The sequence below is a fragment of the Thermomyces lanuginosus genome, assembly GCF_041956635.1.
Source record: "Thermomyces lanuginosus strain ATCC 200065 unplaced genomic scaffold VTN49scaffold_9, whole genome shotgun sequence".
NCBI classification, from domain to species: domain Eukaryota; kingdom Fungi; phylum Ascomycota; class Eurotiomycetes; order Eurotiales; family Trichocomaceae; genus Thermomyces; species Thermomyces lanuginosus.
This window is the reverse complement of record NW_027192343.1, coordinates 39,067-63,809: the sequence shown is the minus strand read 5'-3', so window position 1 is coordinate 63,809 and position 24,743 is coordinate 39,067. Positions and strand designations below refer to the sequence as shown.

Here is a 24,743-nt window from a genome sequence, read left to right as displayed (position 1 = left end):
TGTTCTTCGTACCTGCCTGGGCTACCTATATATATATGTCAACCACTCCGACGCTGCTAGTACGATGACTCAGTACCTACGAGTCAAGCACCCAATTAAGAATCACTACGAACATACGAGAACAATTTCCAATCAAGTTCAACAGTTTATTCGACCACCATTTATTATTCTCTCGCCAGATTTAACGAAACCATCACCACCATCGCAACCTTCAAACTCGACATCAACTGGCAAAAGGGTCCTTGGAAATCGAATCAAAACAGAGAAAAAAAATAGCCAGGGGAAAAGGTGGTAAAACACAACCAGGAAGACGCCTATATGAGTGGGATGCGAGCGTGCCGGGAAAAAGAACATGGACCAGAGGTGCCAATATGGGATACATGACTGTGTATCTTCCGTTTATCGTGCAGCAATCATCATTACCGGGGGTTGTCACGCCGAGAAGCAAAAAAGGGGGTGGGAACAAGAAGAGGGCGGGTCGTGGGCAAGAAGTAATCGTGGGCAAATGTCAAAATCAAAATAAAGGGACGGAGCGCATTGCGCTCGAGAGAAGAAAAGTTGAAGAGACGACAGATTACATGTCCATCCTGTCGCCGCCGTTGGCAAAGTTGAACCCGCCCGGTTGTTGCTGATTCGTACCCAGAGCGAACCCAGTCTGCGTCTGCTCTGGGGCAAGGTCATCAATGTCACCACCAGCCTCGTCCTCGTCCGAGAAGTACTTCTCAATGATGTTGTACGCCTTCATGTAGATCTCCTCGTTGGCGTTGTTCTGGCACTCGTGGATCTTCTCCATGCCTCCAGCCTCCTCGATGTAGAGAGCATAGCGGTTGATACCGCCCTCACTGCTCTCCTTATCCATCTCACCAACCTTGAGAATGTTCTCAAGGCCATCCAGGGCAACCTGGATGATCTTGTTATCCGGGCACGTCAACAAATCGCAGAGCGGCTTGATGCAACCCTGGGAAACAAGGTATCGGATTTGGTCAGGCTTCTGGAGACCACCCGAGGTGGCATTGGAGATGGCCCAGCATGCTTCCTTTCGTGTCTTGAAGTCGCCATTCTGCAGCAGGTTGATCAGCGGAGGGATGATGCCTGCATCAATCACCGCCTGGATCTGAACCGAGTTGCCTGCCGTGATGTTCGAAATCGTCCAGCAGGCTTCCTTGCGAATGCTGTCCTTAGTGGATCCGAGAAGCTGATGCAGCGCCGGCAGCGCGCCGCAGTTGATGATGACCTGTGTCTGGACATCGTCTCCCGTAACGATGTTTCCGACCGATCGCAAGGCCGGAGTCTGGACGGAAATGTTGGCATGCATTAGGAGTTCGACCAGGCGACGAGGAATGCCGGCCTCGATGACAGCCTGAATCTTATCGTTGGAGCCATCCGACAGGTAGGAGATGGCCCAGCAAGCGTCGATGAGGACTTCATCGTCCAGCATGTAGATCAGCTTGGCAAGGACAGGAAGGGCGGGAGAGATCTATCTCCAAGTCAGTGGCCACGAATCATTTTCCGAGACAACAAATATCGAAACGTACCGTGTTCCAATCTGGCTGAGGAGTCTTGCCACGGCAGAAGTTGCTAAGAGTCCATGTGGCATTTCGAAGGAGACTCAGCTTGCGGCCTTCGCTAATGAGGTTAAGCAGCGGACGGAGGGCACCGGCCGCGAGAACAAAGTCTCGGCATTGAGGGCTGTCACCGGCAATGTTGCCCAGCGCCCAGACGGCCTGTTCCCGGACATCCGGTTCGGGGCTGCTCAAGAGGTCGACGAAAATGGGGACGGCACCGGCCTCAATCACCACCTGGGTCTGCTGGGCGGAACCGGAGGCGATATTGGTCAAAGCCCAAGCAGCCTCGAACTGGACGAGAGTGTGCGGCGACCGCAGGAATTCAACAAACCGGCTGACGACACCGGTCTCGATGACGCGTTCGATGGGCGGGTTTCGCTCCTTGGACAGGAGCTTACGGAATTTAGTTGTGGCCTGAATCTGTTCATCGATATTGTCGGAGAAGACTCCGCGAACCATGCCAGGGAGCTCATTGTCGAGCTATTTGAGTCAAGTCAGCGCGCTGGAACTTGGGAAGAGTCTGGACCAACGGAGGGGCAGTGGAGGTTGCCCCATCAACGAACACGAAAAAAATTCAAAGAAAGAAAGATGCAATCAAAAACATGCACCACCACAGAATGGCTGCAGAGATTGGACAAAGTAGATAATATTTCCGTGTTCAATGCAAAACAGACAATCGACATACCTGGTTCTCGACTGACCCGGCGTCCTCCTCCTCGCTATCGCTGATTTGGCCTGCTGTTACAGTACCTTCTCTGGTTTGGATACCGCGGCGTTTGGCAATGTTCTCTTCTCGCTTCTGTCGGCGAATCTCAACCTGCTGTTCCTCGCGGCGGCGACGGAGTTCATCCGGTCGGAAAGTGCCTTTAGCCTTGAATTGGGTACGGCGGTGTTCTGGAATGTAACGGTCCGCCATGGCGACAAGCGGGGCAACACAGCCGGACAAGCAGGGAAAAAAAGATCGGAATCTGAAGAGACTGAAAGACAACAATCACGATCCAGCCAGCTGAAGGCGCGAATGGATCCGAAGCGGGTTGCGGCGGACGGCCTGTGGTGGTTGGAGGGGCGTGCAAAGATGAGGAAGAAAGGAAGAGGGGAAAAGAGGCTGCTGCTTTTGGACGTGTTTGCATCTGTTTGAGTCCGTTGCCGCTGACACGCCCTAAGCGCCACCGCGCCTAGACCCGCGATAGGCGCTTTCTATTCCTAAAAAGGCAGTTTCTTATTACATAATCGCGTAATCTTGCTGCTCTAGGACGCGGCAAGGCACGCGTTTGCCCTTGGTCAAACAACAACGGCTGACAGTGGGAGGCGTCACAATGAGCGGTAATGACTGATGTGTCTGTAAATACAATTAGAGTTACTATCTGCTCCTCCCTTAAAACTCACTCCCAGCATCCGATGATAGTATACGGCACTGAACTGAGTACTTGCACAGCTTCTTGAGACCGTGACAACATGCTGCCGCCGCTACCAGACGGATTCGTCGAGCTTGAAAAAGCACAACAAAGGATTGGCAGCAGTGGGAATATCATCGGCCTCGTGGTCGATGTGTTGGAAAGGACGAGAAACGTCAAAACTGGTTCGTACTTTGTCACTTTCACTCTCAAAGTGGACGACTTTTCCGCGCGGAGCTGGGAAGGCTATAAAGTCAGATACTTTAATCAACTTGAACATAAGGTTCCCATCGTTCGCGTTGGAGACGTCTTTCTCATCAGGGGCATCCGAGTGAGTCTTGACCTAGCTGGTGCCCGAGCCGATTCTGACAGGTTGACAGTTTCGGTCGTTCGGCAATAAGCCCCTCGGCGTAGTCCAGGACTGGGACTCTCCACCATGGGTCATCTTCCGTCAGGATGATAATCCAAATGTGCCCGTTTCACTTATACGCAGTTCGAATGATGAGGAGCCTTCGCTGCAAGAGATGACGTATGCAAAGGCTTTGTTGAATGAGTTCGCACAGGTCTCGCTTCCATCCATTTGGAACGTCGGTTCCGATCAACAAACTGCCGTGCAGTGCTCGCCACGGCCGTCACAATCTGGACCGGGGGACAGATTTGCATTGATCAAGGACTGCTCGCCAGGTCAATACGTCGACCTTGTCGTGCACGTCGTCAAGACGTTCCAAGAGTCAAGCATGTTCCAACTCTACGTGACGGACTACACCAGTAATGATCAGCTGTACGAGCGCGGTGAACCGCCTGACCGCAACGAGGATGGGGAGAACGAAGGGACCCTCGGCGACGAGTTCGGCTATCTAGGCCCGCCAGGAGGTCAGCGGCGTTGGCGGGGCCCCTGGGGGAAAATGACGCTGTCAGTAGCTCTATGGAAACCTCATGACGCGTGGGCATCTCGACACGTCAAAGAAAATTCTTACGTCTACTTAAAGAACGTCCACATAAAAACGTCGAGGTTAACTGGAGAATTGGAAGCAGCCATCCATACGAGTAAATTTGACCAGCGAAAAATCAACGTCGAGATCATAAAGGAAGACAGCAAGGACGCGCGATTTCTCGCGCTCAAGAAACGCAAGGAGCAGTACTGGCAGCAGCACAACGCTGATCAGCAAGGAGAAAACTCAAAATCGAAGAAAAATGCCAAAAAGAAGAAGAAAGAGAAACAGAAGAAGCAACAACAACAACAACAACAACAACAACAACAACAACAACAACAACAAGAGCAGGAGGCAAAGCGGGAAGCAGACCAGCCTGCTATCGAGGCCAGCATTCAGAGCAAAGCCAATATACCCAACCCTAATAGTAAGTTACCTATGGTTTTAATTCTCGTGTCTGGTCTGCGCAGGTCATTAAACTGAGCTCCCAACAGTCCGCGCCATTAACCCATTCCATCAACGTCGCAGTATCCCGGCTATCCTGAACAATGAATCGCACGAGTATCCCTTGCCAGGCGGACAGTCATATCGACTCCCATTCCAGAATGTCAAGTACCAGACAACTGCACGAGTCATTGATTTTTTCCCACCGAATATCGAGGACTTTGCAGTACCGGCCGATCCTGGAGACTCGGAAGAGACATCGGATCAAGAGATGGGTGACGCCGACGACATGTTCGCTAACCAGGACAATGGCCCTGGATGGGTATGGCGATTTTGCCTGCTCCTGGAGGACCCCAATCCTCCGCCTCCGGGACAATCACGGGAATTCATGAAGTGTTTTGTATCTGGCCAGGATGCAGAGTATCTTTTGAGGCTTGATGCTACGGAGTACGTAGCTGGATTTCCCCTTCAAAACAAGTCAGTTACATGTGGTGTGATGTACTAATCGAAGGAAACCCATCACAGTCTCCGTAGAAACCCGGAAGCTCTGCAGCAGCTTCGCGAGAGGCTGTTCATTCTCTGGGGAGATTTGGAAGAACGCAAACGTGCCGCCCCCGATGGCCAAATCGATCTGATGCAACAGAACACGCCGTCGCAGCGTCCGTTTACCTGTTGCATCATGGAATACGGCGTGCCATGCGACTGTCTGGAAGATGGCGATGGCGAGGAGAATGGGGCGCATGAAGAAGGGTGTCTCGGGTGGGAGAGACGGTTTGCCATGTTTGGCACTACAATCAACTAGGTATAAAACTATGATGATGTATCCGTAATCATAATAAGGTCATCAAACTGCCATCACTATTCTCATCTACTCTGTTCATCAAAGGACATGATGAAAGATGGGCTTCGAATACCGCATGCATATAATGACGATCGTATGGAGTCAATGAATTCAACATCATATTGCAAAGACCAGAGAAATACCCGGATATTTTGATAACAGATCTTCATAAATTCGGGTATTTCCCGTGTCCAGTTACAAGTCAAAAGTATGTGTCCCCGAAACCCAGCAGAAAATAGAAACCCGAAAATATGAAGTTAGAAATTCATCGCGCAATCTCAGGATCAACACCGCGGTTAGATTTTGGTAACTTTGACCACCGTCGTGTCGATGCCGTGCATCGACGGATCAAAGCGACAAGTGCTGCCCCATTGACATTCCTTTTTGCCAAACTCACTGTGCGGACATCGATGGCCGTAGATACACCTGACGTCATCGCAGCTCGGACCGGTGTTGCACGGCAACGAGCGAGTCACCGCCTGCAGAACCCTTTTTTCATATTTGCTGAGCTTGTAGTCATGATCGTGATGGCAGTTGGCGTTGGGGCATTCGCCAAGCAGATAATACATGTTACAGAGCTTCAATTTCTTCACGCGGATGAAATCTTCCTTGGGAATACTATGGTCCAATCGATCAATCCGTTGGCCATATTTATTGCGCTCCACCACAGCAGGGAAGTTTGGACTGGGCGGCCCCGACGATTGCTTGAGATTGACATCGCCGGGATTAGATCCAGTCACCGATGCCCAAGACGTATTGTTGGAACTGGACGTCACCATGCTCGCTGCCGTCCTGGGGGGTGAGGCAGGAGCAGCCGGTGCTGTGAAAGACCTCCTCGAGAGTGGCTTGATTGACCCCGGAGTGATCTTGGAATCACGGAACAGCTGCGAAAACTTGGCCACGCGAAAACGGTACCTTGATATCAATGATTCTAGTTCCTTCTCAAACGGTACTCCTTCGATGAGAGAGACGTGCCCAATGAGCTCAGTCTCAGCCGGCACCTGTTCCAGCAACCGCGCGTATCCATTATCATGCGAGCAACCGAGGAAGATTTGGTGGCAGTGGCAGTTGTATAGATTGATCTTGAAATGTTCTGTTTCCAGTCAGACGGATTGATGCATTATTGCAGTCAACCATGACCCACCGCTAATTTTATCATCTGCCCTATCCTTGCCAGTCCCTACGTCGACGAAATCAAAGAGTAGCCGGCTTTCATTGAACCCACGGACAAAATCGTCCATCACAGACGGATCATCAATAATGCCACTATTAAAGCAGGCATTGGCGAGACCCTTGACGTTCGCATAGATTCTGGTGATAATTTCGGGCGACGAGACGGAGGGCAAATTGCTTGAGATATACTGAGACACGACCTTCCAGAGCTGATTCGCCGCATCTTTGCCACCCTGTTCACCATTGCGAAGAAATTCATCCTTGAAAATCAGGCCATCGCCATCTAACAAGACCAGAACAAAAGACTTTCGGCCCTTTCCAAATTCATTAGCGATGGATTGGCCGTTGGGGAGCCTCGTACCATTTTCCGCTCGGCTTCCTTCAAGCGAATTTGGGCATCACGATTGTATTCTACTTCACGTTCATGGTCAAGTTTCTCCTTTCGATAAGCTTTTTCGAGCTGGTCCAAGAGCGCTAATAGCTCCTACAGTCGCATGAGATAAGTTACAATTACTTGACTGGCCTTGAACCGAGGAATTGTGGAAAAGAATCGAGCCGCACCTCAACCAATTTATCTTTTGAATATTCAACGCCTTTGACATGTGTGTACCGTTCGCGGTACGTCTGGGTTAGGGTGCTGGTCATCATAGAACTGTTGAGTAGCTCCATCTAGAAACCTTTTAAGCCGAGTTATGACTGAAAGAGAGATCTTGGACGCGAATGCATAAAAAAGCAAATCAATAACGAGAGATAAAATCCAGCTGATGATGAACAGTATTTCAATCAGCAAAACCCTCAGAAGACCGCATGCAGTCAGGAAAATTCCGCTCTTTGACAGGAAGATAAACAAGATTTCTGAGAAACCTCATGCCTTAAGAAGGCTAAGACGGTGAAGTTTATTGATCTGTCTGTTAGCCACTTAACCATCGTTGTTGGCAGGGAAAGCTACGCCGGGAAACTCAGCTCGCAGATCGATCCGATTTCCTATTCGTTGCCCTTCCTCTTTCCTGCCGCTGTTTGGTCGCTGGTTCTCAATCGCTGTGTGGTGTCACCATGTGTCGCCTCGCTCTGTTCTCTATCGTATTGCTATCGTTCCAGACCCTATTCTGGGCCATGGGTGCTAAAGGTGCGTGACCGAATCACTGCATGCCAGTTGGCTCCGGTATATTCCTTTACGCATTGCTGGTTAACTAGGCCAATTTGAACGTGTGGGATGCGGAGGGCGACTATCGGGAAAGCCGGGATTTATCGCGGTTATAAGCGGTCCATGTCATTAAACCGGGCGGAAAGATTACTACGCAATGATGGCCGATTGTGATGCTGTCTTCTCTCCTTTGGTGCTTTGGCACCTTACTACAAGAAATACATAGGAGTGGACCCCAAGGTAACCGAAGTTATAGCAGAAAAGAACTGCACGTTGTCTCTGTAGGCACCAAAAAAGAAAGAGAGGAGAACAGGCAGGGAAGGATAAGAATGCTCAAGACAGGATCTGTTGCCAGGACATTGAGGACTTTCGAGTCCGCTATGCAGGAAAATACAACTAAGAAAGCATCTCGAAGGAGCTGAGAGTTCAAGAGGAAAAACCTGATAATGAATATAACGGGAGGAGGCTGATGGAAAGATATACAAGAGGCCTTGGGTGGTGAAGGATCGAAAGCGTCTGTACTTATCGGGCTCAATCAGGCAAGAACAGATGAAACTCCAGAGTGCAGGTGTTGGGAGAGCCCTTGGTGGCTTCCCGCCAATCCTAAGACCTAGTTCCTTCATGTCTCTCCAGTAAAGAATTACGAAATACGTCGGCAATGGACAATAAGATGATAACATGATGGTAAGGGTCCAGCTTGTCACGTGGCAAACTCTTAATTGAACACGAACCTACTCGAAAACATAAGAAGTGATCCCAAATGCTGAGACTGTGCAGATGTATTAGGGTTCTTTGAGACCGAGTGGGACACGCAGGAGGATATGGTCCAGAAACTGTCCGGAAACCAACATTGCCGGTTAGGGATCGTTCTTGCTTTGCGAAACGGTTTCATTATCCAGACCATACTGTAGCCGTCTCGAGACGATTAATACGCATCGGAACTGTCTGCAAACCATAAATGGACAGTTTCAACATGAAGCTGGAAACCGTCGAGATATGGTCTCCCCAGATCACGTAGTATTCTTTGTAAGGTAGGATAATGTGTAAACAGATCCGAAATAGTAATAGTTTTATCAAGTTATTATTATTATATTCGTCTATTCTGTTTGCCAAAGGACATGATGGGAGATGGTCTTCAAGCATCGTGTGCATATACCCAGGATCGTGTGGAATCAATCATTTCAACTTCATATCGCAAGGACAGAGACATACCCAGACGCTTCGATAACAAACTTCATAAACTCGGGTATTTCCCGCGTCCCGTTGCTAATGTAGAGTGCGTGTTCCGAAATCTAACAGAAACATATAACCTGAAATGTAAAATATGGAATCCATCGTGCAAGCTCAGGATCAACACCGCGGCTAAATTTTGGTAACTTTGACCACCGTCGTGTCGATACCGTGCTGCGACGGATCAAAGCGACAATTGCTGCCCCATTGGCATTCCTTCTTGCCAAATTCGCTCTGCGGACATCGATGGCCGTAGATACAGTTGACATCGTCGCAGCCCGTGCCGAAGCGGCATGGCGTCATGCGAGCCACCGCCTGCAGAACCAATTTCTCATGTTTGCTGAGCTTGTAGTCATGATCGTGATGGCAATTGGCGTTGGTGCATTCACCAAGCAGATAATGCATGTTGCACAGTTTCAGTTTTTTGACGCGGGCCAGATCTTCCTTGGTAATATTTTTAAAGTCTAATCGATCAATCCGTTGACCATATTTATTGCGCTCCACCACAGCGGGGGGGCTTGGACTGGGGGGCTTCGATGATTGCTTGAGATTGACATCGCCGGGATTAGATCCGGTTACCGACGCCCAAGATGTATTGCTGGAGCTGGACGTCGTCGTGTTCGTCGGCGTCCTCTGCAGGGAGACAGGAGTGACCGGTGTGTTTCCGGGCTTCTTCGAGGGTGGTTTAATTGGCCCCGGAGTGAGCTTGGAATCACGGAACAGCTCCGGAAACTTGGCCACACGATAGGAATACGTTGATACCAATGATTCTAGTTCCTTCTCAAACGGTACTCCTTCGATGAGCGAGATGCGCCCAATGAGCTCAATATCAGCCAGCGTCTCCTCCAGCATTCGCGCGTATCCATTATCGTGCGAGCACCCAAGGAAGATCTGGTGGCAGTGGCAGTTGTACAGATTGATCTTAAAATTCTCTGTTTCTTGTCAGCGAGATTGATGTATTGCAATTAGCCTAATACCTACCGCCAATTTTATCATCTGCCCTATCCTTGCCAGTCCCTACGTCGACGAAATCAAAGAGTAGCCGGCTTTCATTGAACCCACGGACAAAATCGTCCATCACAGACGGATCATCAATAATGCCACTATTAAAGCAGGCATTGGCGAGACCTTTGACATTTGCATAGATTCTGGTGATTATTTTTGGTGACGAGATAGAGGGCAGGTTGCTGGAGATATACTGGGACAGGGCCGCCCACAACTGATTCGCCGCATCTTTGCCACCCTGTTCGCCATTACGAAGAAATTCGTCCTTGAAAATCAGGCCATCGCCATCTAACAAGACCACAATAAAAGGTTCTCGGTCCTTTTCAAGTTCGTCAGCGATAGATTGGCCGGTGGGGAGCCTCGTACCATTATCTTCTTCACTAGTTTCAATTGATCCATCAATTTTATTTCATGAAGTTGAACATCACGATTGAATCGTTTTTCACGTTCATGATCAAGTTTCTCCCGTTCATAGGCATCTTCGAGCTCTGCCACACGCCTCAATAGCTCCTACAGTCGCATGAGATGAGTTACATAGACGTAATTGGACCGGAACTGATGAACAATCGTCAAGAATCAAACCGCACCTCAATCAATTTATCTTTTGAATATTCGACGGCTTTGATATGCTCGTACCGTTCAAGGTACGTCTGGGTTGGGATGCTGGTCACCATGGAACTTTTTGGTAGCTCCATCTAGGAACCTTGTAAGCAGAGTTGCGACTAAAAGAGAGATCTTGGTCTCGAATGCACAAAAAACGAATCAATAAACAACAGATAAAACCAAACTGATGAAGAACAGTATTTCAATGAGCAGAAAACTCTGAAGATGCATGCAGCAAGGAGAATTTCGGAGCTCTGTGAGAGGGAGATGAACAGGATTCCTGGGAAGTTTAGGTCTCTCGAAGCATGGCGACAAATTGGGCAGGCGGTGTGCCTAAGGCTAAGGCGGTGAGCTAACGAATACTGAGCTGTTTGTTAGTCACGTGACAATCGTTGCTGGCAGGAAAGGCTACGTGGAGAAATTCAGCTCGCAGATCGACCCCATTCCCTATTAGTTTCCCTCCCTCTTACCTGTCGCTCTTTGGTCGCTGGTTCTCAATCGCTGTGTGGTGTCACAATGGGTCGCTTCGCTCTGTTCTACCTCGCATTGTTGTCGCTCCAGACCCTCTTCGGGGCTGTGGGTGCTAAGGTACGTGACCGAATCACTGCATGCCAGTTGGCTCCGACATATTCCTTTGCCCACTGATAGCTAACACTAGATCAATTGAACGTGTAGGATGCAGTAGACGACGCTGCAGAACAGGCTGCTGAAGTGCCCAAGCTGGCCGTCAAGGTCGAGACGTCATTCCCGGCCTCGGAGGTCTTTGGGATCAAGCTGGTCAACGGTCGGCCGACCCAGGCGCAGCTATCCTTCTCGAACGAGGAGAGTGCGCCAGTGACCGTGAGCTTTGTCGGCGGCGTGCTTTCGACGCTGGACGAGAAGCCGAAGATCGTGCGCAACCTTACGGCCACCCTCTACAATGTCCAGATCCCGGCTGGCGAGGAGCGGACGCTGCCGTATGAATTCGTGGTCGACATGCACCCCCAGGATCTCCGGTTGAATCTGGAATCGTTTATTAGCAGTGATGGCAAGCTGTACAACATTAACGCCTTCAATGGCACGGTCAGCGTGGTAGAGCCGCCGGTCAGCATTTTCGATCCGCAAATGTAAGCTTCAATTGTGCACGCGAACTGAGGTTGGGAGGTAATGCTAATCTTTATCCAGCATCTTCTTGTATTTGTTCATCCTCGCCTTCTTTGCCGGCATTGTTTACTTCTTCTACACCGTGTGGATTGCGCCCTACTTCCCACAGAAACGCCGTGGCCGGAGCACGGAGAAGAAAGGATCTTCGAGACAGGCAGGATCGGATTCTTCGCCCTCCGGTGTGTCGTCGGCCACGACCTACAACCCCGAGTGGATCCCCGCCCATCACATCCAGAAGCCGGAGTCGCGCAAAGTCAAGGGTTCGCGCTCCAAGTCCAAGAGCCGTGCTTGATGCGGTAACATTCCTTTGGATGGAGATACCAGCGATGTGCACAGGCTGGATGAGAGGTGTATGAGTACAAAAAGCCGCAGTCAGCCTGACATCGTGTTCTTTTCTTAAGAGGGAATGTATTATATATCGAAATTCTTGTTCACCAACGATCATGACCCAGCGGAACTACCCTAAATGAAAGGCGATTTCAGCATGCGCCGGCCATATCCTAAAGACTACAAACGCCTCAATTTTTCGTTATTTTTTTTTTTTTTTTTTTTTTTTTTTTTTTTTTTTTTTTTTTTTTTTTTTGTTAACAAGCTGAGTCCCACTGGCGCACCCCGGAATACCCGATGCACTACCAGATGCCAACGGTGTATCGGCTGCCGTCCCACCTGCCCGGGATGCCTCCGTGGGGTGGAGGAGGGGAGTGTCGCTGCAGGAATGGAGGTGGCTGATCGAGGAGGCTCAATCCACCCTGCTGGGGTGGTTCGAATACAGTCACAACCGCCCCGCTGGTCCCAACCGGGGGATTCTGTACCCCGATTTTCCCCGGTTTTATTATATGTGGAAGCGGTCCGAGAAGGGTTGGAAGCCGCGCGAGAGAGCTTCGTCATCGGCCGCCTGTTCATGGCGACCCCTGCCCAGGGGGAACGGTATTACCTGCAGCTCTGGGAGCTATGGGGCCGATACGCCGAGATTTGCGAGCATTTGCCGCGCCGGGTCGAAGAAATGGAGCCGGGCCGTCGTCCATAGAACATCGATCACCCGGAGCTTGACTAGGGCCTCTTCATGATCAGGTCGCTCTGACGGGAGCATGATCGGACCTTGGACCACTTCGGGATGCCGTTACCCCAGCGCGAATGGGAGCCAATCGAGCGCAACCCGCTGTTGGACGCCGAGCGGCGCTACAACCGACCCGAGGAGGAACGACTCGCGGACGACAATTATGCGCGGTTCAACTCTGGTCAACGGGCCGCGTTCGACGCCCCGGAACGGGCGCACTTTTACCTGAACGGACCCAGTGGCCGTGTCCATCCCTTTGGCGTGTGCTACGGTGACAGGTATGACCCCAATTAGATTTATTTCTTCCATACAAAAAATTGCCACAAACTACACGCCGCATCAGAGAATGATTGCGGTCAAATTGAGAGGCCTCGTTCGGAATAATAGGACGGGTATTTGGGCGATTATCCGGAGGACAACTCACAGAATCCCTCTAGTCGTCCCGAGTTGGGTCTGTACTGTCTACAGTTAACGCATTCGTAAACTTAAGAAGCGGTGCAAAGTAGGCGAAAGTTGAGTGGGAGAGAAGGAAAGCGGAGCGGGAGAAAAGGCAACATTTTCTTAGCGCCACGATTAAGCAAGCGACCTTTGTAGTTAACTAGCCGAGGTGTAACTACCCCGCCTCAGTGGGGGGTTCTCTCTGCCTTTGGCCGAGAGAGCAGTCAGGTACGGGAAGAAACATGGAGAATGTGCATATATGGTCGTGCACCTCTGGAATCAGACAGGGGTGAAACACTGAATATTGGGAGTCACTGAGCTGCAGGAGCAGAGATTTGTGGCTTGTGACTTGTTTGCTCTTGCTTTTTGCATTGGGTGTGAAGGGACCTCGCTCAGCGATCTGCCTGCACCTAGCACTTCCATCCCCATCGCTCGGGCCTGCAGATATCTGAGATGCTGCAAAGCTGTTCATAATGTCCAAAGAAGATCGCAACTCGACTTCGATTTCGGCCGGGGAATCACACTCGCAGTCTCATTTCCGCTACTCGACAGTCCTAGGCTACTTCCAGCAATCCGCTCCCTCCCAGGATGCCAATGGGAAAGATAGTACTATTGACCATGTACAGACACTCTTGCGAAGGCGATTCTTATAATAAACCAGTGAAATGACAAACTGATCAGAAATTTTTTTTTGAAATAGGTGCAAAGTAATTTCGGACTGATAGATCGGTCTTATGATACAGACGCCGAGTTCGATCCCACGAGGTCCAAGTCGCAATGGGAACGGTTCCAGCACTGGGTTCGAACGCTGAATGCGCGGCAGTCCCAGTCAGATTCGCGGATAATATACAAGGTGCTGTTCCTTGGAAGGCACGGTCAGGGCGAGCATAATGTCGCAGAGGCGTACTACGGGACTGACGCGTGGGATGTATGTTTTTCAAAAACGATGAAACTCTTTGAGGATAAGTTGGGTTGATTGTGGGCACAGTGTTACTGGTCACTCCGCGAAGGCAATGAATCGAGCACCTGGGCGGATGCTCGCTTGACAGAGACGGGACGAGCTCAAGCCCGCGCCACGCACGAAGCCTGGCGGACCGAGATTGATCGCGGGATGCTACTTCCCGAGTCATTTTACGTCAGCCCGCTTAACCGGTGTCTGGAGACCGCGTGGATTACATTTCATGGGTTGGTCGGGGACGCGTTTTCGCCAGTTGTCATGGAGGTACCTCATTGTACGGCACGTAATGGAGGATTGTGATGCTGAGGATGGGAATAGAATCTCCGTGAAACTATCGGCATTCATACATGCGATCGCCGCAGCAACCGCTCTGCTATTCAGTCGGAGTACCCATCGTACCGCATCGAAGACGGTTTTGCCGAAGACGATCCGCTGTGGGACCCCGAGCTGCGAGAGTCAGACTCGGCTCGGGATGTGCGGCTCAAGAGTGCTCTTGACGCCATATTTAGTCATGATGCGGCAGAGTTTGTTTCGGTGACGGCGCACTCTGGCGCGATTACCTCGATCCTCAGCGTTGTTGGGCATAGACCTTTCCGTCTGGCGACAGGGGCAGTACTACCCGTGTTCGTCAGGGCGGAAGTCGTCCCTGGCCCGGAGCCGCCGAGGAATATTGATCCGCCAACGCGCGTGCCGGAGTGTAAGGGCGATCCGTTGAAAGCGGGCGATGGGAAGATAATGGCTCGGGTCACGGAGATTCCGAACTGAGAAGGTCAGTCTCAAAGGATTGACTCATAGAATTTACCTGAATAGGCTCTCTCGAAGATATTCCGGGATGGAGATGTAAGACCGAAAGCTTAGCATAAACCCTCGCTCTGGCTACCTGCGGCGCTGCATTGTACAAAGATGGGCCGTCAGTGAACCTGGCGAACTCAGTATTTCGTCCAAACAACCAAGAGAATGCCCGCATTCCGTTGCCGATTGAGCCATTATCGAATGCAGATGGTGTGGGGCTTTACCTTTGATGGTCGCTCGAGGTTTATGGTAGCCGGAAGCAAGGCGGAATGTGTTGTCGGTGTCCAAAGTCTCATGATCCTTCCGCGTGGAATTGTCGCTCTTCATGGCCCAGTCGTTTCTCCACAGTTGGAGAATTCCATGCTTGCATGGAAGTGCTTGCCGTGGTGGTGAGGGACATCTTCCACCCTGCTTCCCGGTGCAATTCTGCCGAACTGAGCCAATTCTTGTCCTGAAGTATTCCACGCTTGATCGCTGGACATCAAGGTTTACTCCGGCTGCGGGATGCAGAGAATTGGCACAGATGAAGCGAACCCGTTGGCCCACATATGGCCGACTTCATGAGCGCAGCCTCGTGCGAGAGGAATGCCATAAGCTTGACGTCCTTGTAAGACCGCTGACCAATGTCTTACGGCTACAAATGTGAGACATTGAGCTCTTCAGATGTCGAGTGCTGGATGATCGCTACTCTTTGGAAGCTCATTTACATTAGGACGGCACTTTGGCGAGGGTTAAAATTCACTTTATTCAGACCGCTATCCCATGTCAATGGGCTTCCGGAGGAAGATCTCAGATGGTATCATTCGATTCACAAACAAACACGTACTGACATCGGCACATGCAACGACCGTTTCTCTGTTAATTGTCATCTGCTATTCGAGTTCGCGGACATATAACATGTATCAATCACTACCAAGCTGTATGGCCTCCATCAATCACCAACTGTGCGCCAGTCATAAAACTACTGGCCTCACTCAGCAAAAACAGCGCGGCGCCGCGGAACTCCTCCGGACGGGCCAGCCGTCCGAGCATGTTCTCCGACTCCCAGATGTCCTTGCAATCCGGATTCTGGGCAATGGTCTGCTCGACCATTGGTGTGATAATGTGTCCGGGGCACAGGCAATTGACGCGAATCCCGCCAGCGCCTTCCTCGTTGACCTTGCCCCATTCCATGGCCAGGCTGCGGGTTAACTGGATAACCGCCGCCTTTGACGAATTGTACACGGGCGAGATCATGCCCTTGTTGGCAATGATACCACTCATGCTAGCCACCAAGAGAATCGCACCACGGCAGCGGTACAGCATCATCTGCCGCGCAGCCGCTGTCGCGCACACAAATACTCCAGTGTAGTTGATTGACATGACCTCGTTGATGTCCTCTGTCGTGTGCGCGATCGCCTTGTCAACGTGGTTGACCCCTGCCGCAGCGATCAGTCCGTCTAACCGTGAGTGTAGCGCCGCGATCTCCTTCATGCAGGTGTCGATGTTGCGCTCGTCTCGCACATCAATCTGTCGATAATGCAGCGAGCCGCCATAATCAGATCGTGCGCACTGCTTGGCACGTAGAAATTCGTCATCTGGTAGGGGTAGTCGGTCTAGGCAGTGAACTGCGGATCGATATACATAAGGTAATTAGCCGTCCTGGACGCATTTGAGGCAGTGAGCTTGCTTATACCTTCTGCACCCGCTTCAACCAATGCCTCCGCCATGGCTAGCCCTAGCCCCCGTGCACCGCCCGTCACGGCATAGACTCGGTTCTGTAGATCAAATTCCCGGAAGCGGCCGTGTACTTGTGTCTGCGGCTTGTCTGGGAGGGTTTCTTGAATCCGTGGACCGCCCACTTGGATTCCGTTAGGCAATTTTCCGTCGGCTGTAGCTGCCATGATGGGATTCTCTTGTTCTTTTCACACTCAATTATGGACAAATCTGTATGCGAATGGCGATGTCTGATTGTTATATACCTCGAATCTGCTACTTTTGACATCGACCGCACCGGCGTATTTATTAAACATCTTTCAGTACTAACTGCTGGAAGTGCTGAAATCGACGTCATTTTTTACGGACTTTGTATTTCGTCCCTGATGGAGAGGGCATATTTTCCTTCTATGGAGATGAGCGACGGCATCGATTGAACTTGATTCGTGTAGATTTAAGGTCGGTCCCTCCTTGACGCAATAAGCGTAGCGTGGTCAGGGCAGCATGAACGGGTTGCCTTGATGTAGTCTTCCGAGTTGAACAGCAACGTCATTCCTCGTGGGGTTGGCCAATGATGGGCTCTTTGGGCCTTGAATTTTGGATGAATACCTTGGTCGTTGTGGAGAGGGCCATTTTCAACGGTCAAGGAGGAAAAAAAAAATGACTAAGCAGAAAGGACAGAACAACCAACTCCATATTGTTCGATGCTAATGTACAGATGAAAAAAAGAAAAAAGTTTACCAGCTATAGTACTGGTTCTGCCCGTAGATCTTCCGGTCGGGAAGTTGTGTCCAGAGTTGTTGCTTGCGCTGCCGCAGTGCCTTGGCCTCCCGTTCCTGCCATTCTCGAATCAACGTTCGCTCCTCCTTGAGGAGTACCGACAGGCCCGTGTGCGGTGGGCGCAGGACATTAATCCGGCCCATGGCTCGGTGGTCGTAATCGTAGTCGTAAGGACCGCGGTTGACCCATGCCTGAGCGATGTAGATGGCAGTCGGTTCACGGATAACCCGCTTCTCGCCGTTCTTGAGGATCACTGTCTGCGGCTTTGGCAGTGGCTCCGACGGGTCGCGCTGGACATGACCCAGGCCCATGCCGTACTTCACGATGGCGACGTTCTTGGCATGCTTGAGATGCTCCAACACGTCCTTGGCCGCCTTCTTCTTGCTAAATTGCATCTGCAGAATCGCGTCGTCAATGTTCTTGCCCGCGATCTGCCGCGCCAACGGCACGAGCTTCTTCACAGACGTCTTGAACCAGTGCGACTTTACGAGGGCTTCGCGCTCCGTGGCCATCACCATCTCCCGCTTGGTCAGCCGCCCGCGCTTGCGCACCGCCCGCACAATCATCTTGCGTTCCCATCGTTTTCGTGCCTCAGGCCGCGGGTCGATGATGGGCGCCATGCGGTCTCGCACCCGCTGTTCAAGCGGCTCCACTTCTTCTGCTTGTGCATCCGGGCGGCGCTCTTGGGCGGTTGCTGGGGTCGTCGTGGTCTCATCCGCGAAAATCGAGTCAGAGCTCAGCGTTCCCTCTCGCTGAACCGGCGCGGGCTTCGCGAGTTGTGGTTTCTTCGTCGGCTTCGACCCGCCAAGAAAGAAGTCTCGAATTGATGACAATGCCGAACGCCGCTGCTCTTTGGGGGGCTCCTCTGGCTTTTCTTCAGTCTCTTGCGCTCGGCGAATGGGTGTGTAGGAAATTGTCCGCCGGGCCACAAAGGGCGTTGGCCGTGCTGTAAGAATCAGTAATTCGCCGACAAATACTCTCAGGAGCCAATTGAGCACATACCGGCCCGGACTATGTGTCGACAAGGGTACACCGCACCCCTGGTGGCCATGGTGACCGATGCTGGCTGCTTCAGAGCCTTCGTTCAGACTCTCTGGAAAAAGCCGTCTGGCTCCGTCTGGGCAGGCGGTGAATGAAACCACGTGACATTGCACGTGATCTGCACGTGCAATGCAAACGCTGCAAACCGGAAGACCGGAAATAAGACGGAGCGATTAGTAATCGCAGCAGACGAATCAGACGCCCGAGGGCCCGACGCTAACCGGATCAGGTAGAGCTGATGCGCGCAGCCGAGGATTTCCCAAGCACCGCAGCTCTCTCGTGCTTGGATGACGTTGATTCCCGGCGCCAATCGCTCCCTGAAATTGCATCGATGATCCAGACTCCCGTTCGGCACTGCAGGGATGAGGCCGGTCACTCCATGATTCACAACTGAAAATGATCGCTCGCAGGAGTCTCGACTGGCCGATGTGTCTTCGGGAGTCCTCTCCGAGGGTCCGCTGGGAGCTGCGATGGCTGTTCGCTTCCTGCAAGGCTGTCAAAAACAGGCGCGGACGAGGGATATCTGATCCATCATCGGCACTCGTGTAAAATTATCCAGGCCCTGAGAAATAATGTACCTACTCCACTGGGTGAATCTTGACTCCGTAGCCCGCCTTCAATTCCAGCAGCAATTCAGCACGTCGCTGGCTTCTGGGGACCCAGCGCACCTCCGGAACCACACACCCCCCAAAGCACCTACTGCTAAGAGAAAAACACAAGTTTTTTTTCCCTGCTGCATACAACTCTTCTCACCTTCTTTGTTGGCCTGGGCCTTACGTTTCTTTTTCCTTCTTGCCTGACCGGCCTTCGTGTCACTTCGTAGCCGACTGTCCGCGTTTCTCCCCAAGCGCCCCCCTCTTCCCGCTGTGAAATCGCGCCGCTCCCGAAACGCCTATCGTCCATCTCCACCCGTCTGTCCGTTGGCCTCACAAAAAGCCATTTCCCACACTCTTCCTCCTTCCTGGCTGCCCCGGCTGTCCAGTACGATATTTGCTCGCCCCAAGATTCCTTCTGTCCCCGTCTCCGTCTCCCTCTGGGCCCCAATCTCGTCCCGGCCGCTCCTTGCTCCTACATTCGTGCGTGTTTGGCAGCCCCGTGGGTTTCGGGCTGTGGCTCGATCGCACACGCCGCGAGACGAGAAGGAGAGATCAAGTACAGCCATTTCCCTCCGTGGGCGCCGCCGCCTGGCTGGGATTTGTGAAGACGAGGGATGGATTTATGGTTAAGAGGCCTAATCGATCATTCCGCTGCGAGGTGACTTTGAGCGATTTGCCCCAGCTTTCAGTTTCGCGTATCCTTTTTAACTATCCTCCATCCAAAAGACGGTCTTTATCAATCTCCCTTCCTTTTGATTAATCCCTCTCGATCATGGACATCAACTCCCTTTTGTCGCCGCAGGATTCGGCGACCCATTCCAGACAATCGTCCCCGAGTGCGCACAGCACATCTCCAACCGCCTCGCCCCATCGCAATGTCCGTAGAACTCGCTCCAGTTCGTCGAGAAATACCTCGACAGCGTCGCCGCTCGCCCAACAGGTCATCACCGCCCGCATGAACGAGCGGTCATCGCCGTCGGCATCCGGGTCTAGCAATGAACCGGGTGTGGCCCCGACAAGCAACGCTGCGAGCCACCCGTCCGATGGGCGCGGCTCGTCGCGCCACCATGCGACGCACAGTATGGATGCCTTGGCCGATCTGGCGACGCGACAGCATCGGCAGCAGTCGCATCCCCAGAATCGGCTTCTCTTCCGACACCACGAATCATACGAGAGCCAACTGTCGCCATCGACGCTCCACCCAAGCGTCAACCGGATCCCGCGCAACCATTCCAAAAACCGGCCTGATGCGCGCGAACCGGTGCAACGAAGCTTCGCAAACACCTCGCTCAGCCCCGAGGATCAACAACGGGCCGCCCAGCTGTACGCCTATATCCGCGAAAACCCTCATTCCTACGAGTCGCACAAGCAGTTCATCCAGCTGCTCCATACCGGCCTGATGAACCATGTATATCCGCCTCACCAACCGGGCGCCCATGGCGACCCGCGAACCTACGATCTGCTGACGGATCTCCGCGCCGCCCGGGAGGACATGGACCGGCTCTTTGCCATTGGGGAGAACCTCTGGGCGGATTGGATTCAAGATGAGACTTTGATTGCGCAGACGGCGGAGGAACGGCTGGCCGTGACCGAACTTTGCCGGAGAGCAGTCGACGAGGAGTATGGCAGCGTCAAGCTGTGGACCATGTTCGGTGACTGGATGTGCTACCTGTATGAGGAGGTTTCTGGCCGATACCCGCGGAGCCACTGGACAGAAGAGGACCTGCGTATTGGGCGAGAAATCTTCAGCTGGCAGGTCGTGCTGGATATCTGGCAGCAGGCTGCGGAGGCGACACGATGGCGGGTCCATGACAGCCACAAGGTTTGGTCGCGTTTCCTGCAACTGTTGCTGGATGATTTGGCCCGTCATCGCACTCCGGACCGAATTGCGCACGTCCGGTCGGTGTTCGAGTCCCGTCTCCAGACACCTCATGCCAACTGGGATGACACTTTCCAGCTCTTCTCTGGTTTTGTCAGCACCTACTACAACAACAATTACGAGCAAATCATGGTGTCCGTCAATGCTCGCGCGGCGGAGGCCAAGGCCGCCTATAGGCAACTCGAGGACTTTGAGAACCGGATACAGCAGGCCGTGCAGGCCGGGGACACGGTTACGGAGGTGGCACTGTACACCCAGTATATCGAATGGCAGCTCTCGCGCCCGCCGCGAGAACGGCTCTACATGCCGTACCTCGTTAATGCGACATATCAGCGGGTTCTGCTCCGGGACCCGGTCAATGTGACACTGTGGGAAGACTACGTAACTTTCTTGATAGATTACACTATGACGCACCGGGACCAATCCGTGGATGTTTTGCCAACGGTGAAACGGGCAACCAGGCACTGTCCATGGGTTGGCTCGCTGTGGTCCCAGTATATCCTGGTGGCCGAGCGCGAGGGGCTCCCGTTCGATAAGATTGAGGAGATCAAGCACAAAGCCACCCGGACTGGTATGCTGGAGGCCGGTGGCCTCGAGGAGGTGATCAAAGTCCACACGATGTGGTGCAGTTACCTGCGTCGCCAGTCCTTCTCTCCGGACTCGACGGAGGAGCAGCTAGACATCGCCGAGGTCGGCATTCGATCCGCCATCGAGAGTGTCCAAGAACTGGGGGAGAAGAAGTGCGGTAAGGGCTTCCAGGGAGATCCTCTGTTCCGACTAGAGCGCATTTATATCCGGTACTTCACGGAGAGTGGCAGCTGGGACAACGCTCGTGAGACTTTCAAGAGTTTGATTGACCGGCGGGGCAATAGCTATGAGTTTTGGTTGGCGTACTACCAGTGGGAACTTTTGTCGTGGAGCCGGTTCGTCCACGCCGAGTCCAGCGGTGATTCTTCCCGGAGAACGCCCAGCCCCAGCTATGCCACTGCGGTGTTGAAGCAAGCTGTCCAGCGGACCGACCTGGACTGGCCAGAAAAAATCGCGTCCACGTACATTTCCCACTGCGAGGATTACGAAGATGTGGAAGAGCTCCAGATTGCAATCATTGAGACTCGCAAGATGATGCGTGAGGTATATCGAAGACGGCAAGCGGAGGAGTTGGCTCGTCAGCAACAGCAACAGCAACAAGCTGAGGCTGAGGCTGCCGCTGCCGCTGCTACTTCTACGGAGGTTACTTCGAGCGATGCTGCTAAACGAAAACGTGAAGACGAAGTCACGGACGTCAACGGAATGCCTGCCAAGAAGGCACGCTCTGAAGAGGTGGCAGCAGTTGCAATGGAACCTGCGCCTCCCAAGCGTGACCGAGAACATGCAACTGTCCGTGTGAAGAATTTGCCGGCTGGCGTCACAGAGGCGAGGATTCGACAGTTCTTCCGTGATGTAAGTTGACTGGAGTTGTTTCCAGTATTATAGCCATGCTAACGGTAGCTTTAGTGCGGCGAGCCAAAGGATGTGCGCATTTTACCCGACGACAAGGACACTGCGATCGCAGTAGTTGAGTTCGAGTCCAGCGAGGATGCCGCTTCTGCTTTGACCCGGGATCAAAAACCGTTTGATGGCAATACAATTGATGTAGAACTGGACAGTGGGTCGATTCTATGGGTCACGAATTTCCCTCCTGAGGCCGATGAAAAGTTTATCCGTGACCTGTTTGGCAAGGTAGGACCGTCATAATACTGCTACAAGCGTGGATGGTTTGCTGACGGCGTGCAGTTTGGCGAGATCATTGACGTTCGATTCCCGTCGCTCAAATACAATACTCATCGCCGGTTCTGCTATGTCCAGTTCCGAACGGCCCAGGAGGCGGAGGCAGCGACGACGTTGGACAACAGCGCTGTCGGCGAGAATCTGCATCTAGTTGTCAAGATCTCGGATCCCACCAAGAAACAGGAGCGCCACGGTCCTGTCTACGAGGGCCGTGAGATCCACGTGTCCAATCTGGACTGGAAAGCCACCGAGAATGATCTCAAGGACCTCTTTTCGCAGTATGGAAAGGTGGAAGTGGCGCGCATCCCCACCAAAGTTAGCGGAGGTAGCAAGGGCTTCGGATTCGTCGTGTTTTCTTCAAAGGTGAGTTTGACTCGTGAATCTGGAAGGAGCCTCGAAGTTGACGGACTATAGGAGGAAGCGCAAGCTGCGCTTGCTATGGATCAAAAGCCGTTCCGCGGGCGGCCCCTCCAGGTACGGTTGTCAACGCCCGCGCCTGTGAAGAGGCAGGCGACGGCGATCTTGACCAGGAGGAGCGATTCGCCAGCAGCAGGGGTTAACGGGGAGTCTGGCGCTCCGGACAGCGACATCCCCAGTGGCACCCGTGCGGCGCGAACGCTTGGACTGATGAACATCCCAGACACGGTCAATGATGCGCGCATCCGCGCTCTGGCGGAGCAGTATGGTCCTCTAGTTAAAATCGTTCTACGTCCTGACCACGCTGGCGCCATCGTGGAGTATGCCGACGTGAACGACGCTGGGAAGGCGGCATTGAAACTGGAGGGCCATGAGATCCAGCCCGGCCATCATATCCGCGTGGGCACCGTGACTGAACTTCTGAAGAGCACCGCCAAGCGGCGGCCCTCGGGCGGCACGTCGATTACACACAAGACCACCCAGGAGATGCTGCAGGCCAGCGGACCGATCAAACGGCCTACTCAGCCGGGCGCTAGGGGTGTAACAGGTCGACGCGGAGGGCTCGGTATGAAGCGCGGCGGCTCATTGGCACCCGTCAACGCGCCGGGCAATGAAACAAAAGGAGAAAATGCTCCTCATGACAACATTAACAACAAGACTACCAAGAGCAATGAAGATTTCCGGGCGATGATCCAACAAGGCAGTGGCTCATGAAGAATGTTCCCCTTTATTTTACACCACTTTTCGCGATGTTGTATGAATTGCTGCATACATATTTTTCGGGCCGGCGTTTCTACCTAATGCGTGTGTTTTTATCCCCATTTTATTCTTTGACGATGTTTGCGCTTCTGTCATAATGCCACAGCGTGTAGATTAGTCCGTGCCGTGGTCGGACTCGGGGTGGATGATGATTGACGAAGGCACATGAGAATGGGACTGGATCGGCCGTTCATTGTGAAGCGGTTTATGACATATGTGAATAATCCAATATTCAAGATTGTGACATTCTTCATTCCTCATGGGTCTTGTCCATTGTGCAGGTTGAGTACGGAGTTTGTAGAGTTGTCTTGAGATTGTACTTTGCGGCAGAGCATACTCTTCGAACACCACTTTATAGATCCTGATATTTCTTCGATATCTTGCTACATAGTATCATGCTGTTTGAGCATGTTCTCTAATAACTACTGGGTATACAATTCAAGTCGACGATGCCTCATTCTCGAAGTTACCGGAGACCGCTTGCTCTACCACACCCCCCCAAAGGACTGGCTGACCTCGTCGACTCATACCTACAGTGTATGCCACATGATATCGCTAGATCTGAAATAAAAAAATGGGCATTTTAACTTCTCTCTATACTCCTGAGGACACGATATGTTAGCGATGTCGCATCTTGAGTCGCAGAGAGCCTCGTCTGGGAGCGGTTTTGATTTCGCCGACAAAAGAGAACGTTGATCCTTATCTGATAAGGTTCTCTTGGCAGCAGGATTCGCATTCAAATTTCCATTTTTGGTTTTCAATTTTCGAAAATATCAAGTCACATGGGAAATTTCACTCGTCCAGCCGCCCAGTCTCAAAACGTGGACGCCTCATCCCATGCTTCGTAGTTCATGCTCTCCACACCTCTAGCAACCCTTGCCTTATCAATCCCTGCCACCTTAAAAACCACCAAAAACTCTCCGAACCGCTGATCTCTTATCGTGCCCGCACCAAGCCAACTCGAATAAGCTTAGCCCTTGCGCCACCGGAGAGGGGCGGTTTATGGGGAGGAGCTGCCTTGGTTTTACTGTACATCGTGCTCCACGGCGGGCCAGAGCCCTGGACTGGAACTTTGGGACTTGGCCACGAA

At 52.3% G+C, this 24,743-nt stretch overlaps 13 protein-coding genes across 13 annotated transcripts; 7 read left to right on the top strand and 6 right to left on the bottom strand.

Moving 5' to 3' along the window:
- Window positions 1-64: 64 nt before the first annotated feature.
- VTN49DRAFT_8095 (uncharacterized protein) lies at window positions 65-523 on the top strand (the record flags this gene model as incomplete). The annotated part of the gene is made up of 3 exons (XM_069416437.1): window positions 65-72; window positions 180-238; window positions 324-523. 3 exons carry the CDS (start codon window positions 65-67, stop codon window positions 521-523), a joined length of 267 nt encoding a protein of 88 aa, XP_069271721.1.
- Window positions 524-574: 51 nt separating this feature from the next.
- Window positions 575-2,481, bottom strand: VTN49DRAFT_8094 (uncharacterized protein; the record flags this gene model as incomplete). The annotated part of the gene is made up of 3 exons (XM_069416436.1): window positions 575-1,477; window positions 1,536-2,045; window positions 2,251-2,481. The coding sequence occupies 3 exons, from the start codon at window positions 2,479-2,481 to the stop codon at window positions 575-577; spliced, it is 1,644 nt and encodes a 547-aa protein (XP_069271720.1).
- Window positions 2,482-3,020: 539 nt separating this feature from the next.
- On the top strand, window positions 3,021-5,137 carry VTN49DRAFT_8093 (uncharacterized protein; the record flags this gene model as incomplete). The annotated part of the gene is made up of 4 exons (XM_069416435.1): window positions 3,021-3,290; window positions 3,340-4,318; window positions 4,386-4,782; window positions 4,861-5,137. The coding sequence occupies 4 exons, from the start codon at window positions 3,021-3,023 to the stop codon at window positions 5,135-5,137; spliced, it is 1,923 nt and encodes a 640-aa protein (XP_069271719.1).
- A 335-nt stretch (window positions 5,138-5,472) lies between these two features.
- VTN49DRAFT_8092 (uncharacterized protein) lies at window positions 5,473-7,018 on the bottom strand (the record flags this gene model as incomplete). The annotated part of the gene is made up of 4 exons (XM_069416434.1): window positions 5,473-6,269; window positions 6,321-6,663; window positions 6,711-6,833; window positions 6,911-7,018. The coding sequence occupies 4 exons, from the start codon at window positions 7,016-7,018 to the stop codon at window positions 5,473-5,475; spliced, it is 1,371 nt and encodes a 456-aa protein (XP_069271718.1).
- A 1,837-nt stretch (window positions 7,019-8,855) lies between these two features.
- Window positions 8,856-10,423, bottom strand: VTN49DRAFT_8091 (uncharacterized protein; the record flags this gene model as incomplete). Its single annotated transcript, XM_069416433.1, has 4 exons — window positions 8,856-9,655; window positions 9,705-10,047; window positions 10,095-10,238; window positions 10,316-10,423. 4 exons carry the CDS (start codon window positions 10,421-10,423, stop codon window positions 8,856-8,858), a joined length of 1,395 nt encoding a protein of 464 aa, XP_069271717.1.
- Window positions 10,424-10,847: 424 nt separating this feature from the next.
- Window positions 10,848-11,766, top strand: VTN49DRAFT_8090 (uncharacterized protein; the record flags this gene model as incomplete). The annotated part of the gene is made up of 3 exons (XM_069416432.1): window positions 10,848-10,919; window positions 11,007-11,437; window positions 11,496-11,766. The coding sequence occupies 3 exons, from the start codon at window positions 10,848-10,850 to the stop codon at window positions 11,764-11,766; spliced, it is 774 nt and encodes a 257-aa protein (XP_069271716.1).
- Window positions 11,767-12,189: 423 nt separating this feature from the next.
- On the top strand, window positions 12,190-12,501 carry VTN49DRAFT_8089 (uncharacterized protein; the record flags this gene model as incomplete). Its single annotated transcript, XM_069416430.1, has 1 exon — window positions 12,190-12,501. One exon carries the CDS (start codon window positions 12,190-12,192, stop codon window positions 12,499-12,501), a length of 312 nt encoding a protein of 103 aa, XP_069271715.1.
- An 87-nt stretch (window positions 12,502-12,588) lies between these two features.
- VTN49DRAFT_8088 (uncharacterized protein) lies at window positions 12,589-12,825 on the top strand (the record flags this gene model as incomplete). Its single annotated transcript, XM_069416429.1, has 1 exon — window positions 12,589-12,825. The coding sequence occupies one exon, from the start codon at window positions 12,589-12,591 to the stop codon at window positions 12,823-12,825; it is 237 nt and encodes a 78-aa protein (XP_069271714.1).
- A 617-nt stretch (window positions 12,826-13,442) lies between these two features.
- On the top strand, window positions 13,443-14,692 carry VTN49DRAFT_8087 (uncharacterized protein; the record flags this gene model as incomplete). Its single annotated transcript, XM_069416428.1, has 4 exons — window positions 13,443-13,589; window positions 13,670-13,897; window positions 13,958-14,191; window positions 14,246-14,692. The coding sequence occupies 4 exons, from the start codon at window positions 13,443-13,445 to the stop codon at window positions 14,690-14,692; spliced, it is 1,056 nt and encodes a 351-aa protein (XP_069271713.1).
- Window positions 14,693-15,628: 936 nt separating this feature from the next.
- On the bottom strand, window positions 15,629-16,602 carry VTN49DRAFT_8086 (uncharacterized protein; the record flags this gene model as incomplete). Its single annotated transcript, XM_069416427.1, has 2 exons — window positions 15,629-16,326; window positions 16,395-16,602. 2 exons carry the CDS (start codon window positions 16,600-16,602, stop codon window positions 15,629-15,631), a joined length of 906 nt encoding a protein of 301 aa, XP_069271712.1.
- A 549-nt stretch (window positions 16,603-17,151) lies between these two features.
- VTN49DRAFT_8085 (mitochondrial 54S ribosomal protein uL22m) lies at window positions 17,152-18,245 on the bottom strand (the record flags this gene model as incomplete). The annotated part of the gene is made up of 2 exons (XM_069416426.1): window positions 17,152-18,140; window positions 18,197-18,245. 2 exons carry the CDS (start codon window positions 18,243-18,245, stop codon window positions 17,152-17,154), a joined length of 1,038 nt encoding a protein of 345 aa, XP_069271711.1.
- Window positions 18,246-19,127: 882 nt separating this feature from the next.
- On the bottom strand, window positions 19,128-19,397 carry VTN49DRAFT_8084 (uncharacterized protein; the record flags this gene model as incomplete). The annotated part of the gene is made up of 1 exon (XM_069416425.1): window positions 19,128-19,397. The coding sequence occupies one exon, from the start codon at window positions 19,395-19,397 to the stop codon at window positions 19,128-19,130; it is 270 nt and encodes an 89-aa protein (XP_069271710.1).
- Window positions 19,398-19,603: 206 nt separating this feature from the next.
- VTN49DRAFT_8083 (uncharacterized protein) lies at window positions 19,604-23,608 on the top strand (the record flags this gene model as incomplete). The annotated part of the gene is made up of 4 exons (XM_069416424.1): window positions 19,604-22,150; window positions 22,205-22,429; window positions 22,484-22,840; window positions 22,892-23,608. The coding sequence occupies 4 exons, from the start codon at window positions 19,604-19,606 to the stop codon at window positions 23,606-23,608; spliced, it is 3,846 nt and encodes a 1,281-aa protein (XP_069271709.1).
- Between the last annotated feature and the right edge of the window lie 1,135 nt (window positions 23,609-24,743).